Source organism: Leuciscus leuciscus (assembly GCF_965113295.1).
Source record: "Leuciscus leuciscus genome assembly, chromosome: 3".
NCBI lineage: Eukaryota > Metazoa > Chordata > Actinopteri > Cypriniformes > Leuciscidae > Leuciscus > Leuciscus leuciscus.
The window spans coordinates 41,963,058-41,976,781 of NC_138727.1; the positions used below are offsets into that span (position 1 = coordinate 41,963,058).

General features: G+C 37.6%; 2 protein-coding genes across 4 annotated transcripts; one reads left to right on the plus strand and one right to left on the minus strand.

Moving 5' to 3' along the window:
- The first annotated feature begins 524 nt into the window (after nt 1-524).
- Nucleotides 525-9,034, plus strand: zfp91 (ZFP91 zinc finger protein, atypical E3 ubiquitin ligase). 3 transcript variants are annotated; one of them, XM_082164987.1, is made up of 12 exons: nt 525-1,272; nt 1,579-1,613; nt 2,754-2,855; nt 2,980-3,016; nt 3,339-3,449; nt 4,005-4,082; nt 4,170-4,343; nt 4,479-4,529; nt 5,573-5,651; nt 5,742-5,856; nt 5,941-6,040; nt 6,978-9,034. In XM_082164987.1, exons 1-12 carry the CDS (start codon nt 878-880, stop codon nt 7,996-7,998), a joined length of 2,298 nt encoding a protein of 765 aa, XP_082021113.1. In that variant the 5' UTR covers nt 525-877; the 3' UTR covers nt 7,999-9,034. The 3 variants fall into 3 exon arrangements, with proteins under 3 accessions (XP_082021113.1, XP_082021114.1, XP_082021115.1); XM_082164988.1 differs by having other exon boundaries at nt 4,482-4,529; XM_082164989.1 differs by lacking the exons at nt 1,579-1,613; nt 2,754-2,855; nt 2,980-3,016.
- A 260-nt stretch (nt 9,035-9,294) lies between these two features.
- On the minus strand, nt 9,295-11,155 carry LOC309495325 (uncharacterized protein). The gene is made up of 2 exons (XM_082165001.1): nt 10,944-11,155; nt 9,295-10,240 (listed from the first exon to the last, which is right to left on the minus strand). The coding sequence occupies exons 1-2, from the start codon at nt 11,015-11,017 to the stop codon at nt 9,592-9,594; spliced, it is 723 nt and encodes a 240-aa protein (XP_082021127.1). The 5' UTR covers nt 11,018-11,155; the 3' UTR covers nt 9,295-9,591.
- Between the last annotated feature and the right edge of the window lie 2,569 nt (nt 11,156-13,724).

The window sequence follows — 13,724 nt, forward strand, 5'->3', positions numbered from 1 at the left end:
ATTGAATGTCTGGGTCCTCTGGGTCAAGTGGGACAAGACAATAAAGTAAAACAATCAAATATGGACATAAAAATGCATTTGAAAAGCAGGAAAAATTATAAGTCCAAAATAATTAAAGGCATAGTAAAAGTTTATTCATGTAAGAAAATAGCTAAATTGTGTTAGTTTTAATACATATAATATTGAAGTACACTTTTATGGATTTGTTTCTGTGAAAAATCTGGTTTTATTTAACTGCTCTATCTTTTCAACAGAAAAATATATAAATAACGAGACATACTTTTACTTCATACATACGTTTTTCTTTATGTTGAACGGACCCAACTAATTAAAAGGACAACAACGCCTAAAAGCTGACTGCGATGCTCTTTTCTATGCTTTGAAAGGCTCATACTACGCCATATTCTTCAATTTACAGTACATCTGGAACGACGTTGGTTATTTGTATTTAACAAAGTAACTTTTGTAGGTCAGTGAAAACTGGCACACGTACAGCCGTAGCGCTGCGTGTCGCTGCTGAGCTTGACTTCGGCTTCAGCTCCACTTAAAGGAGACGCAACAAAGAGCAACCGTAGTGGGCCCTGCTAACAGCGTGGCTTACTATAGCTTTAAGAACTTTAAATAGGGTCTGGGTCTTTAAAATTAATTTTGCACTGTTATTATAGAGATGATATACTACATTTTCGACTTACATTTCTGCACAAAATTTGCAAAGAGACGTAAGAGCGTCCAGTGAAATATGTTTGACAATCGGATCAGGGCCGTTAGCAATCCAACATTTTTCATATTTTATGCCTCCTGTTTATTTCAAGCTATGTTTTAATTTGTTGAGAATTATTGAGGAGTGCAGAAGTGAGAAAAAACAACTTTAGTGGTGATGGAGCCGCAACTCCCGAACAACAAAGAGGAGGTGGAGAGTGAGACGGCCATGGAGAAATCCGCGGGGCAGAGTACCGCATCCAGCCCGTGCAGGGCGTCCAAAGGACGCGGGGAGGGGTGCTCGGCGACCGAAGGGACTTGCCCACCCGAAACAAACGGAGCTGCGACGAGCCAGGCGGGTTCCGGACGGGTTTTACGGGACAGGTCAACGCGAACGATTCCCGTGTGGAGGCAGAGTGATATCGGGGGGGACCGGGATGAAGTATCACGCGAGGCAGCGGCGAATCGCCGGCGGAAAGCGAAATGCCCGCGGCGCAGGAAGAGCGCAGTAGCCGCTGCAAGTTCATCGGATGCGGGCAGAGAGAGCGTCGGCGACTGCGACCTGCCGGATGAGTACGTGCTACTTTTCAGTCTGTAATATACGCGATGTGTTTTAGGGTAATATTACAAGGCCTCGCTTGTGAATATCCTAATAGTAATGCATGGCATTTCTGTGCTCCTTTCACACGTTTAGGCGTAATGTTGGCAGACTGCAGTGTTTACATTTGCACTAGTGAAAGTAACGTTAGCTGTGTTTCTGAGAGAGTAACGTTAGTTGGGCTAAATAAATCACGCACGCCCAATCTTTAACACTGGGAAGGAGAATGTGAAAGATGAGACATAATAAATAAAACCGCCTGTTTCTCCGTCTTATGACAGGTTGGAAGAAAACAAGGATGCGCTGGTTAATCGAGGTACTTTAAATGACATTTATTTTGTTAATGAGCATCTAAAGGAGGCTGTATATGGCCAGCCGTTGTATGATTATTCCATAAGTCTTGTTGTAATCCAAAAGTGACTACTCTCTTTTATATATTCTTTAGATTTGTTAAATGTGATTTGTAAAACATATTTATTAAATGTAATTGTTATTGTTAAAAAATGTATCTTTATTGTACCAAATTTGTTGCCATTGAATTCTATAGAGATCTGTGAATCAGGCATAAAGAATTCACTTTCGACTAGTTTGTGTTCTGGTTTTGCTAGTTTACTTTTAGGTTCTAGTACTGGTTACAATAACTTTTACTTGTTGTAACCATTGACTAGTCAGAATAGCTGCGGTATAGTTAAAATTAAAAACCATACTAGTAAGATTAAACATGTTACTTGTTATAATTGGAACACAAACTAGTGTCTATTCAATAGTACTTGTAATTCTGGAATAGATGCCAGCAACAATTGGAATCCCAACTAGTAGGATTTGAATAGTTATCTGATATGTCTGGTAACTACAGTAAGGTTCCATATTGTTAACATTAGTAACTAGTTAACATGACCTAACAATGAAAAATACTTCTCAAGCATTTATTAATCTTTGTTAATTTCAACATTTACTTATAAATTACTAAAACCAAACGTGTATCTGTTTATATAATCTAATGGACCTGAGCTAATATGAACTGACAATGAGCAGTTGTGTTTTTATTAACTACAGTTGTCAACAAAGATGAATAAATTATATTTAAAAAAATGATTGCTCATTGTTAGGTAATGATAGTTTATACATTAACTAATGAGAACTTATTACTAAATATCTAAATTGCATATTGCCATAGAATTCATTGGCAAAAAATTGCATTGTGTAAGCAGTCAGAGAGCTAGTCATTATTGGGTTACTGACTAATAGCAAAGGAATACATGCTAGTATTTAATGAATATGTATTAGTTACAAATTGAGTGGATACTACTCACTAGTATCATACAACATTCTAGTAATTAAAAAAAGAACAAATAATGTAAATATAGATACTAGTTAGTTTTAAGGAAGAAATGGTAAAACAGCTTGCCTTAGGATGTGATCTGATTCTGCTTCATGTGACTGTGTTCTCTTCCAGCGGCCCGCGGTAGACGGGTGCAGGTGCGCTCAGGGGCCCGCACCTGCCGGGGCTCGCCTAGGACTGTGTTTAAAATTGAGCCAGAAATGGACATTGACTATGGTACGCTGCTGAGCTTTTAAATGTAGTAGACTGAACATGGGTCCACTACAAATTCTTGACTAAATATTGACTACAAAACGTACATATATAGAATTACTATAATGGTTGCCAATTTTGCTTGCAGTGGAAGCCAATAAAGCAGTCGAAAAGACAGGAACAAGGTGATTGATTGCACATTTATTATGAGAACACATGGACACTTTCTCATGAAAGACCCCACGAAATCAAAGTTTCGTGGCTTTTACATGCATTTGAAATGCATGAAAAAATTTACCCGAAATATCTTGCATTACCAAATATATCCAAATTCTCGTCCTCCAACTAGCAAAGGCCAGTAGCGCAGCATGATTCACAGCTGGCTATTTGTTAAAAAAAGAAAAACTGCTCGTCAAGCCATTTTGTGGGGTCTTTGAGGACACTGATGGCTGCTATTGTTTTGGTGTTGGTGTAACAAGCCCTTTGTTTGTTACTGCCATATTTTAGTGTGGAGACAAAAGAGGAGGAGAGCATGGATGATGAAGACGTTGTGGAAGAGGAAGAGTGTCCATTTGTGGATGATCCAAAAGACAAAAACTACCTACCCCATTCACCGAGGTAATGTTGTACCTGTATATATACTGACTGTAGTCTTCTGGATTTGACAGAATTATGTCATCATAACCTCTTGGAAACACTTATTGTTTCATTTTATAAATGTTGTGTTATAGCATGATTACAGTAATCAGTCAATGATAAAATAAAGTTGTGAATTATGCTAACTTCTCAGGGTTTCCACTATAATGGAAAAATAAGTCAAATAAAAGTCATTGAATTATTAAAAAGGTCATGATAAAGACAATTTCTAAAGTCAGTATCGGTTTTTCTAGTCATGCTCAGTTTGAAAACATTTAATTTGCTGAAATTGCTTTTTGTGGGAGCTGAAAGTATCTAATATATATATATATTATTTATAAGAAAATAAAATGTATAAAAATGGCTTTAAAAATCATTATCCAGTAATCACAAACAACTGGAAAATGACAACAAATGAAAAGTGCGAAAAGATTGAGAAACACTGATTTACAGCATTAGCCAAATCTGATTTTAGTCGTACATTTGATTTGTGGGCAATGAATTATGGCTTGATGCTCATGTTTGTTTGTTCAACAGTGAGGAAGAGGATGCTGTCAGTAGCGAGGAAGATGTCCCTTTTAGAGATGACCTGAATGACCAGAGCTATGATCCGAAGTATGAGAGGTGCATGTTTGTTTTCCAGCTTCTGTATGATGAAGGTCTCATCTCTTATGCCCTCTCCATTTCTGTCCTGGTGTGTAGAGATTTTCCTAAGGTAAGGCGCAGACCCCCAACCAGACTGAGGGAGAAGATAGACAAGGCTACAGGGCAGGAGACGGCAACCGAGCAAGAGACAGAGATCAAAACTGAGGGAGGGGAGAGCACAGATGTGCAGACCAGTGCTGAAGTTGAGGAAGGTGCTGAGCCGCCTAGGAAGTGAGTCAGTAACGTTGTTTTATATATTTGTGATGAAAATATAAGTGGACATAAGAAAAGCGCTTCATGACACTCCTATAAACAACTGATATGTGAATGATAAACAAATATTAACTGTCAGGTTTTTTGTCTTAGAAGAGGACGGAGAAGGAAAGATGATAAAAGTCCTCGTCTTCCTAAGAGAAGGTAACAAAGCATCTCACACTGAAACAGGAGTAGAGCAGTAACCATCTTTTTTAATTACAATACAGATTTGCAAGAATATATATGGTTACAATTATTTTGTTGGTCCACTTTAGACATTCTGCTAACTATAGGTAACTTTACAACTACATCTCAACTAACTCTCACTAGTAGACTGTTATGTTAGGTTTATGGTTAGTAGAATAAGTTGACGTAGTTGCAAAGTTATTTATAGTCAGTATAAGGTCTGTTAGGGGAGCATAAAAAAAGTATTTGCAGATATTAAGCAGACAGTCATATTCTAATATTCTAATGACTGATACCTGTAGTTACAAAGTAACTTATAGAATGTCTTCCCATATATATATACATATATATGTAAAAGTGTTCCCATATATATATATATATATATATATATATATATATATATATATATATATATATATATAATATTTATTATTATTTATTTGTTGTAGTGTCTGCTTGTTGGAGCAAAGCTATTGTAAATAAAGTCTGGATAAAATTTCCATAAATAAGTAATATCCTTTTTTTTTATAAAAAAGAAAAGAAGTCAGGCAATTTCAAGTGTTGATTTCCAAAAAGTCATAGAAATTATAATTACTAAAATTATAACAGATCATGGAAAAGTAATAGAAATGTCTAGTCAATAGAAATTTTTCTAGTCATTTTCAGTTCTAAAGAAACACTGTTTTTGAGTGTGAAAAACATTATTCAGTCACAAGCCAATAGAAAAATCATGGAAAAATATAAATGTATTGGTCGAGTGTGGTAATCCTGATTATGGCTATAGTTTCTAAAAAGTTTAATAACTATATTTTGTATATCCATTAATTTCCTGTACAATCAAGTGCATTACAGTAAACACTGTCCGTTCTTTTTACAGATGGGTTGAAATTATTTTCTGTGGTAATTGTCAGCATGCCACAATTTATTTTGTATTTACTTTGTAGTCAGAAGATTCCAGTAAAATATTAATAATAATTACTTTCCTACATTAACTGAAAATCATTTATTCTTCTGCACAGGAAAAAGCCACCGGTCCAGTATGTGCGTTGTGAAATGGAAGGATGTGGTACAGTTCTGGCCCACCCACGCTATTTACAGGTACAAACGCAAACTGGCGCTTCCCTCACTGACTGATACATAACACAGAAATTAGACTTGAAACCTTTCTGTTGTCTTTCTTCCCTGCAGCATCACATTAAATACCAACACCTGATGAAGAAGAAATACGTCTGCCCTCACCCTTCTTGTGGAAGACTCTTCCGGCTGCAGAAACAACTACTACGCCATGCCAAGCACCACACAGGTAAGACAAACACATCTAAAGCTTGAAATGCTTATAATGTGTCTTTGGTTAGGTGGCTTTTTTAAAGTACAGCCTGTGTTGCAGATCAGAGAGACTATATCTGTGAGTTCTGTGCTCGCGCCTTCAAGAGCTCTCACAACCTGGCTGTTCATCGAATGATACACACTGGAGAAAAGCCACTACAGTAAGTCATATCTCTGCTGCTTACACACTACTGCACACTATTACTTTTCCAATTGAGGAGACTAAGGTGTTTTCAGACATTGCTTTGTTCCAAAACAGAGGCTTAATTTGTTGCAATGTTATATTTTCTTCTTGGTTCGGTTCGCTTTCACAAGGCAACATTTCAAAGCGTACCAAAATGTGTTAATGCAAGTCACATTGGTCAGAGTTCACATTGTTTGCGTTCCTCTGTGTCATCCATTAAGATGGATTGACAAGTTCGCTGTGTGGGCTTATTGTGGCTTTATCTGTAGCTGTCGTGACACGCAAACACTTATACGAATTTAGCCTTGATTCCTGCTCGGCGTTGGGTCGGATTGCGTCGTTTACAATCGGGGGATCTCGGAGCGATTGTTTTGGTGTGGATGCGAGCGCGATTGCCATGTTCATATATGCCTAAATGACCCAGGTCTGAAACCGGCCTAGGTAAGGTATTACATACAGTCTCTTGATATTTTTTGTAAAACTATATATTGCTATATTGTAAAAAAAAAAATATTTTTCAAAGATCAGAAGAAAATACTATGTAATTTTTTCAAATTAAAAATGTCACATTTATTTCAATGTGTTACTTGCTGCTTCTTTGTAATTGTGAAATTTACTGGCAAAGTCTGAGTGAAAATTGTTTCTACACCAAATGTTTATCAGTGTAGGAACACAGAACGACTTTTTCAGACAGATTTCTTGAACTCTGTGTCTTACATTGGTAGGACAAACAAAACATTTCCTCAAAGTAATACCATCAGTTGAGTCAACGTTGCTTCATCAAGATGTTTAATTTACGGGGAAACCTACCAGTGCCTAATCAAGTTCTTTATTATAGTCAATAGAATAAATGTAAGAATTCAAATCATTTGCTCTCTTCCATGTCGCTTTTTACCCACTCATCTCCTTCCTAGGTGTGAAATCTGTGGTTTCACTTGCCGTCAGAAGGCCTCCCTCAACTGGCACATGAAGAAGCACGATGCGGACGCCACGTACCAGTTCTCCTGCAGCATCTGTGGCAAGAAGTTTGAAAAGAAGGACAGTGTGGTTGCTCACAAAGCCAAGAGCCACCCCGAGGTGCTCATTGCCGAGGCCTTGGCCGCCAACGCCGGAGCCCTCATCACCACTCCTGCCGGAGTCACCACGCTGCTGGAGACCTCCACGGGCTCCATACAGACAGAGCAGGGGGTCCCTGAGGCCCAGGGGAGCTCTGCGGCACCAGCCAGTCAGGTGGCCCCGGTGACGCACGTGGGTCCAGTGATGGTTGTGGATCAGGATCACCCGCTGCACTCCATGCAGGTACCGGTGACCCTGGCCATGTCATCGACAGAGGAGGCGAACAGCGCTCCTTCACAGCAGACCTCCGCACACGCTCTGCAGATGCCTCTACAGTTCATCTCTACGCCCGTCTCACAGCAGCAGCAACACCACCAAATTCAGCAGCTCCCCCTCCAGTCCTCTGCTACAAGTGTCTCCCAGCAGGCCGCTTTGGTCCAGCAGTTGCCCGTGCAGTCCTACAGCCCCCAGTCTCAGATTGTCCACATGTCCTTCAGAGGTCTTCCTCAGCAGCAGCTCCCAATGGTTTCTGTTGCACAGCAGATGCCTCTTCAGACCACCCAGCCACATCAAAACCAGACCCTCCCTAGGCTCCCAAGCCACAACCCGGTTCCCAATACTCCCCTCCTCTCCCAAACCCTGCCCGAGGCGCCCTCTGACTGCCGGAGCGGTTTGGGATTTGGGAGTAATCCTGCCTCCTCTTCATCTACGTCTCCCCAGTCTTCCAATACCCCTTCGGAGACGAGACAGGTGGTCTGGGAGGGAGATGGGACTAATGAGAATGGAAATGGGGGTGGGGTTTGGGAGGCAGGTGGGCAGGGGGAGGAGCAAAACATGACGGACAGTTCAGACGGCCAGATGCAGCGTGTTCTGATGTAGTGAAGGAAGTTGGTGTAACATGGAGGAAAGTGAGATGACTGTTATTTGTCACCCTCCTACATGCCCTGAAGTTAAATATATAGAGTCATAAATATATTGTATGTAATCGCATTAACTTTTGGTAGCTTTGTAGAAATGTCTGTACCAGGGAGACTGTGTTTGAGTTGTTGTCATTGTTCATTTTGTATATAAACAGTTATAGTTCCCTCCAACAACCACATCTGTTTTGTGTGTATGTGTGATGTTTTGTGGCTGTAGAGGCTTTCGCAGAACTCAATTCATGGTAGTCTGTGTGTTTAAAGCAAGCCATTGTGTAAGCAAAGTTGTGCCATCTTGTGGCTTGAATTGGTACTGTAGAAACTAGGGATGCATCCATATTACAGATGAGCTGGTAATTATTGTCATTTTATGGTCCATCCATGTTAAAATTCAATTTTTTGTCCAAAGTTAAAAATGAAATCCTAAAAACAAATAATTTTTTTCAAATGTAACAAGTGAATTTAGGCATCACAATAAAAAATTCATTTAGAAATATGCTAAATATTATATGTAACAGTGTTATTAAAATAACATTTTTAAAGATTAACTTTTAAGTGAGAATATAGTGATGATGAAGGTGACATAAATGGTGGAAACAAACTAAATATACAATATTAGCTGATATACACTATCATTTAATAGTTTGGGGTCGTAAGATTTTTTGTTTTTGAAGAAGTCTCATGCTCACCAAGGCTGCATTTATTTGATACAGTGATAACAGTAATATTGTGAAATATTAGTTCATTTTAACAACTTCTTGTAGTCTTGAGTGTCACATGATCCTTCAGAAATCATTCTGATATGCTGATTTGCTGCTCAAGAAACATTTCTTGATATTATCAATGTTGATTTTTTCAAGATTCTTATATGAATAAGTTTAAAATAACAGCATTTATTTGAAATATAAAGTTTTGTAACATTATTTATAAATGTCTTTACTGTCACTGTTGACCAAATTAAAGCATCCTTACTGAATAAAACATACTACTTACTTTCCACACACACAAAAAAAAAAAAAAAATCTTACTGACTCCAAACTTGTGAACGTACAGGCGTATACCTAATTTCTTCATGCCGATTTTATGGGGGGGGGGATTTTTCTATCACCAGTAAGAGATACTACACCAATACATTGTGCATCCCTAGTAGAAATAAACCACAATAGCTCAAGTGAAAAAGAGAAACTTTGAAAGAAGTTTGAACATTAACACATACACTACAGTATATATTTTTTTAAATCATAAGGCAACAAACATGTATGCGTATTTACATTTATTGTTTCAAAACCTTAGAATTCAACTAATGTAAGATAAAAAGTTTTTTTGGAAACTACAGACCTAAATAAATGACATCTATTTCTTATATTTGTTAGTCTCTTTTTGCATTGACCACGTCGCCATTTGTCTTAATGACCTCTGGAAAAAGTCTTACACATTTTACAGACTGATGATGTTATTAGTAGCATATTAATTCAATAAATATAACACACAGCATCGTGACTGTTTTTCACATAAGAGTGAGTTGTTGCCCAATTAATGAGCATTATGATGTCTTTTAGGGGTGTGAGAGTCTGGCATACTGCTTGAGTGCACGTTTTGGTGGAATGAGAGAATCGTTCACCCCCACTCTTCTTTTCTTTCGCTGTTCATTGTCTTTCTCTCCGTCTGGGTCTGTCTCTTCCACACAAGAAGCCAGCGGATCACGATTATGTGAACCTGCAACATTATCATCGTCTTTTGGTCCATTAGCAGAGGTGACCACACAGTTACTCTGCAGATCGCTGTCATGTGCGAACTTGCAGCGGCTTCCAAAGCGGCAGCGACCATCCTTCCTGTAGGCCACACAAATACGCTTACCGCCGATCTGGGTGGGGCGAGCTTGTAAAGTAAGAGGTACATGTTTTTGCAGAACATTCAGTCTTTCCTCAGCCATTACTTTGAAGGGGTTGGCAAACACACTGCTGCCTGTAAGCGCTCCACCCGAGCTGGAGCCTCCCAGAGGTGGAGGCGGGAGCTTGTGAGTGTGAGGACGGAGGGACGGGGTCAGCAAGGACTCAGAAAAGGAGCGATTGGCAGTAGGTGAGGGCTCCTCTCGATCCTCGTTCTCTGGACCAGATTCAGACTCACTGGAAGGCGATTCCGACTCCAACAGGAAATTACGGCTTTTTGCCTCCTTCACAGCACAATCCGTCTTTTTGAAGGACCTAAGCAGGAATAATTAAAGATGTTTATTTAAAATGTGATACTTGATCCTTCTCAGCTCATTAAAGGAATAGTGTACCCATTTTTTTATTCATGTGAATGGTGACCATTCTGTCAAAAATTCTCACTTCTCAGTTTATTAAAGGTGTAGTTTGCACAAAAAACAACTAAAATCTGTCACTTTTTCATCCTTAGTCTTTCGAAACCCCTCACTTTCTTCAATGGTACACAATATATGTATATTAAATATATATATATATGTGTGTGTGTGTGTGTGTGTGTGTATATGTATATTAAATATCTATGTATGTATGTATGTATATTAAATATATATGTATATATATATATATATATATATATATATATATATATATATATATATATTATATATACACATATATATATTTTATATACATATACACATATATATATATAGAGAGAGAGAAGAGAGAGAGAGAGAGAGAGAGAGAGAGAGAGAGAGAGAGAGAGAGAGAATGAACGTCCTATGGGTTTGTAATTACATGAGAGTAACGTTAAGTATGCTAAATTATGAAGATTTTTTTTTTTTGAGAGAACTATTATTTTAGTTTTCGACTGTGGAAAGATGCTACTCCTCACACTTGGCATTCTTTTACATGAAAAACACCTATACTGATTTAAAAAGTATGGATAATGTATTTGTCTAGTGAATAATGAATTACTTACTCCTTCTGATAGTCTTCTCCCTTCTCTTCATCCTCTGACTCGGATGATACCCCGTATCCCACAAGCGAATTCATATCCACTCAAATATCGGTTAATGACAACTGTGATCCAAAACCGTTCCAATACTTGTCAATATGAATCGTTTTTGAGGATTAAATTGTCAGTCGTTTATTAATCCGGATGTCAGAGTTTCTTCTTGGTTCCCAAACAGATTGTCGTGGAAAGAAAAAGTAATGTGCCACCGTGAGGCGCGGAATGGTATCGCGACAATGATATCAGCATGACCAGAAGTGGTGTGGAAAAAATTGAAACCAGACGAGGTTTATACCTAACATTTTAAAATCTGAACAACGTGCCTAAACAAATGCACTAAATTACAGATTCACACTGGGGATTTCACAATGAGAATATCAGTGTTGAATTGTTAATTAAAACTATGGCTATTAAAAAAATAGAAACGTTTTATCAGATTTTAAAATATACAATTTACACAAACTGAAATATGAAAATAAAATTTAAAATCGAAAAATTATAAAAAAAAATAAAAAAAGTAAAATACAATCTAATCAAAATGGCAAAGCATATATAGCTGTCACAATGATGTCTTGGCTGTGCCTGTTCTTGTTAATCCCTGATTAATCTTCCTCCACCTGTGTCTAGTGTCTAGTTAGTTTCCTGATTTCACCCTGTGTATTTATACTCCCTGTTATGTTCAGTCCCTTGTCGGTTCTCGTTAATGTTAGTTGTGTTTGTGTTTATCCTGTCTGAGTTTTACCAGTAAACATTGTGTTATACGCTCATCTTTGTCTTGTGCCTTCAACTACCACCACATCATTACAATAGCCTAACAGTAGGCCTACTAACATTTAAATTAAAACTTAAAATATGAAATAAAAGCCAATTCAAAATATTAATAATTACTGCAATGTATAAATAATACTAAAATAACACTGGGATATACAAGTCTTTTCAAACAGACCTAATGTGGTGATGGACATAGGCATCATTTGGTCTCCATGGGACATGTCACTTTTTACTAAGGACTATTTTGTCCCCACCACTTTGCGGAACAGCTTGCAGGATGCATACATCGAAGAACCATATTATCCATCTATACTGGATCCAATAAATTAACAGTGTTATAATGAAATGTATTTTTAAAGTTTAAGATGAGCGTTTTCGTTGCAGCTGTTATCAGTGGAGGAAGGAATATGGCAACAGCATAGCTATATCTTCTCTCATGCACAGTCTGCAAGCAGACACATGTTCTGATCTATCACTTTTCCACAGCTGTAGCAACTTTATAGTGAAACTGCAAAAACATGTTTCACATGCAGCTCTTAATATGCATCCACTGACTGACTGATAGCATATTATGCACTTTTGGATTATAAAATAAATATTAAAAATAAAAGATACATTTAAATGATAAATGTCACTTTATTTGATCATTTGCAGGGATGTATTAAAGACAATGTGTACGTACAACCCATCAAACAGTTATGCGGGAATATGTGTTCACTGCCTATTCAAGAGACCCCTCCAATAGGGCCCTCAGACTATGAACACTATAGAGCAAATACTCTACTACCAGTTTACAGACCAATACATCACAGACTATTATTTAAGATAATGACAAAATTTGTGGATAACCTAATTATATGCATATTAATATGTTACAACTTGTATAAAAGGAGGGTTATAGCAAGTAATTCAGAAAAATTGATTTCCACAATAAAATTCATGCACAATTTACAATGTCCATGTTTTCTATTAATGTCACACCTGGTATTTTTAACAACAACACTCTTGACACTATAGATCACACAAGGGATGGGTGTAGATTCCTATTTCCCCATATAGCAGACAAATATGGGACTATTGTATAAGTTTGAGACACACATAGCGCAAATAAATGACGCATGAGTTACAGACAGATATTCATTATTTTTTACTACACTTCCTGGCGTCCCCTATTGTAAAAAGGGGAGTTGAAGGCACTGATAAGCTTAGAAAAACAGAAAAGTGAAATAACACCCTGTTATACCACCCTTCCTTGACCTCAGTTCCTTTTGTGTTTATGTAGTAACAAAAAGGCTGCCGACCACAGATTTAGGCAGAAAGCACAACAGATTTAGGCAGAATTAAAATGGCCATTCACAAAAAGTTTAATTTAATTATGTTTTCTGACACCAATTAAAGTAGCCTATGGTTTTTCTGTATTTAAATAGGAATATCTTGTCATGACTTAATTTAAGCAACTTGCAACAACATAAATTAGTGTATTACTATTTTCTTTATAAAAAGAATTATAAATCAGCTTTTACATTCCTCAGAATTCTGGACTCGGTTCTTTGTACGATTTCTTTAAAGTTTTGCCAATAATTTGCAAACATTGCTACTTACTTAAACATCCTAATAATCCAACGTGATGCTTATGTGATGCTCAAAATTCACATTTGAGGTATGATGGATTCTGTGCAATTCAAGTTTGTAAAACAAAACGTGTGGAACGTAAACCACATTCCTAATTTTACTCATAAACCAAAATCTGCTTTTCTGAAAACCCATAGGAAATTCCAGAGGCTCGAAAATTATCCTGATCTTAAAGCACACAGCTCTATTGAGTGTTTTTTTCCTTTTATTTGTTTATATTTTCCAGTTTGCATAGCTTTTACACGGTGGGTCCATGAAGAACTCTAGGCCAATGAAATTCCGTCTTGATATTCCCAGCCCCTCAAACGCACCACGTTCCCATAAGGAGGCGGAGTCACGGGTAAT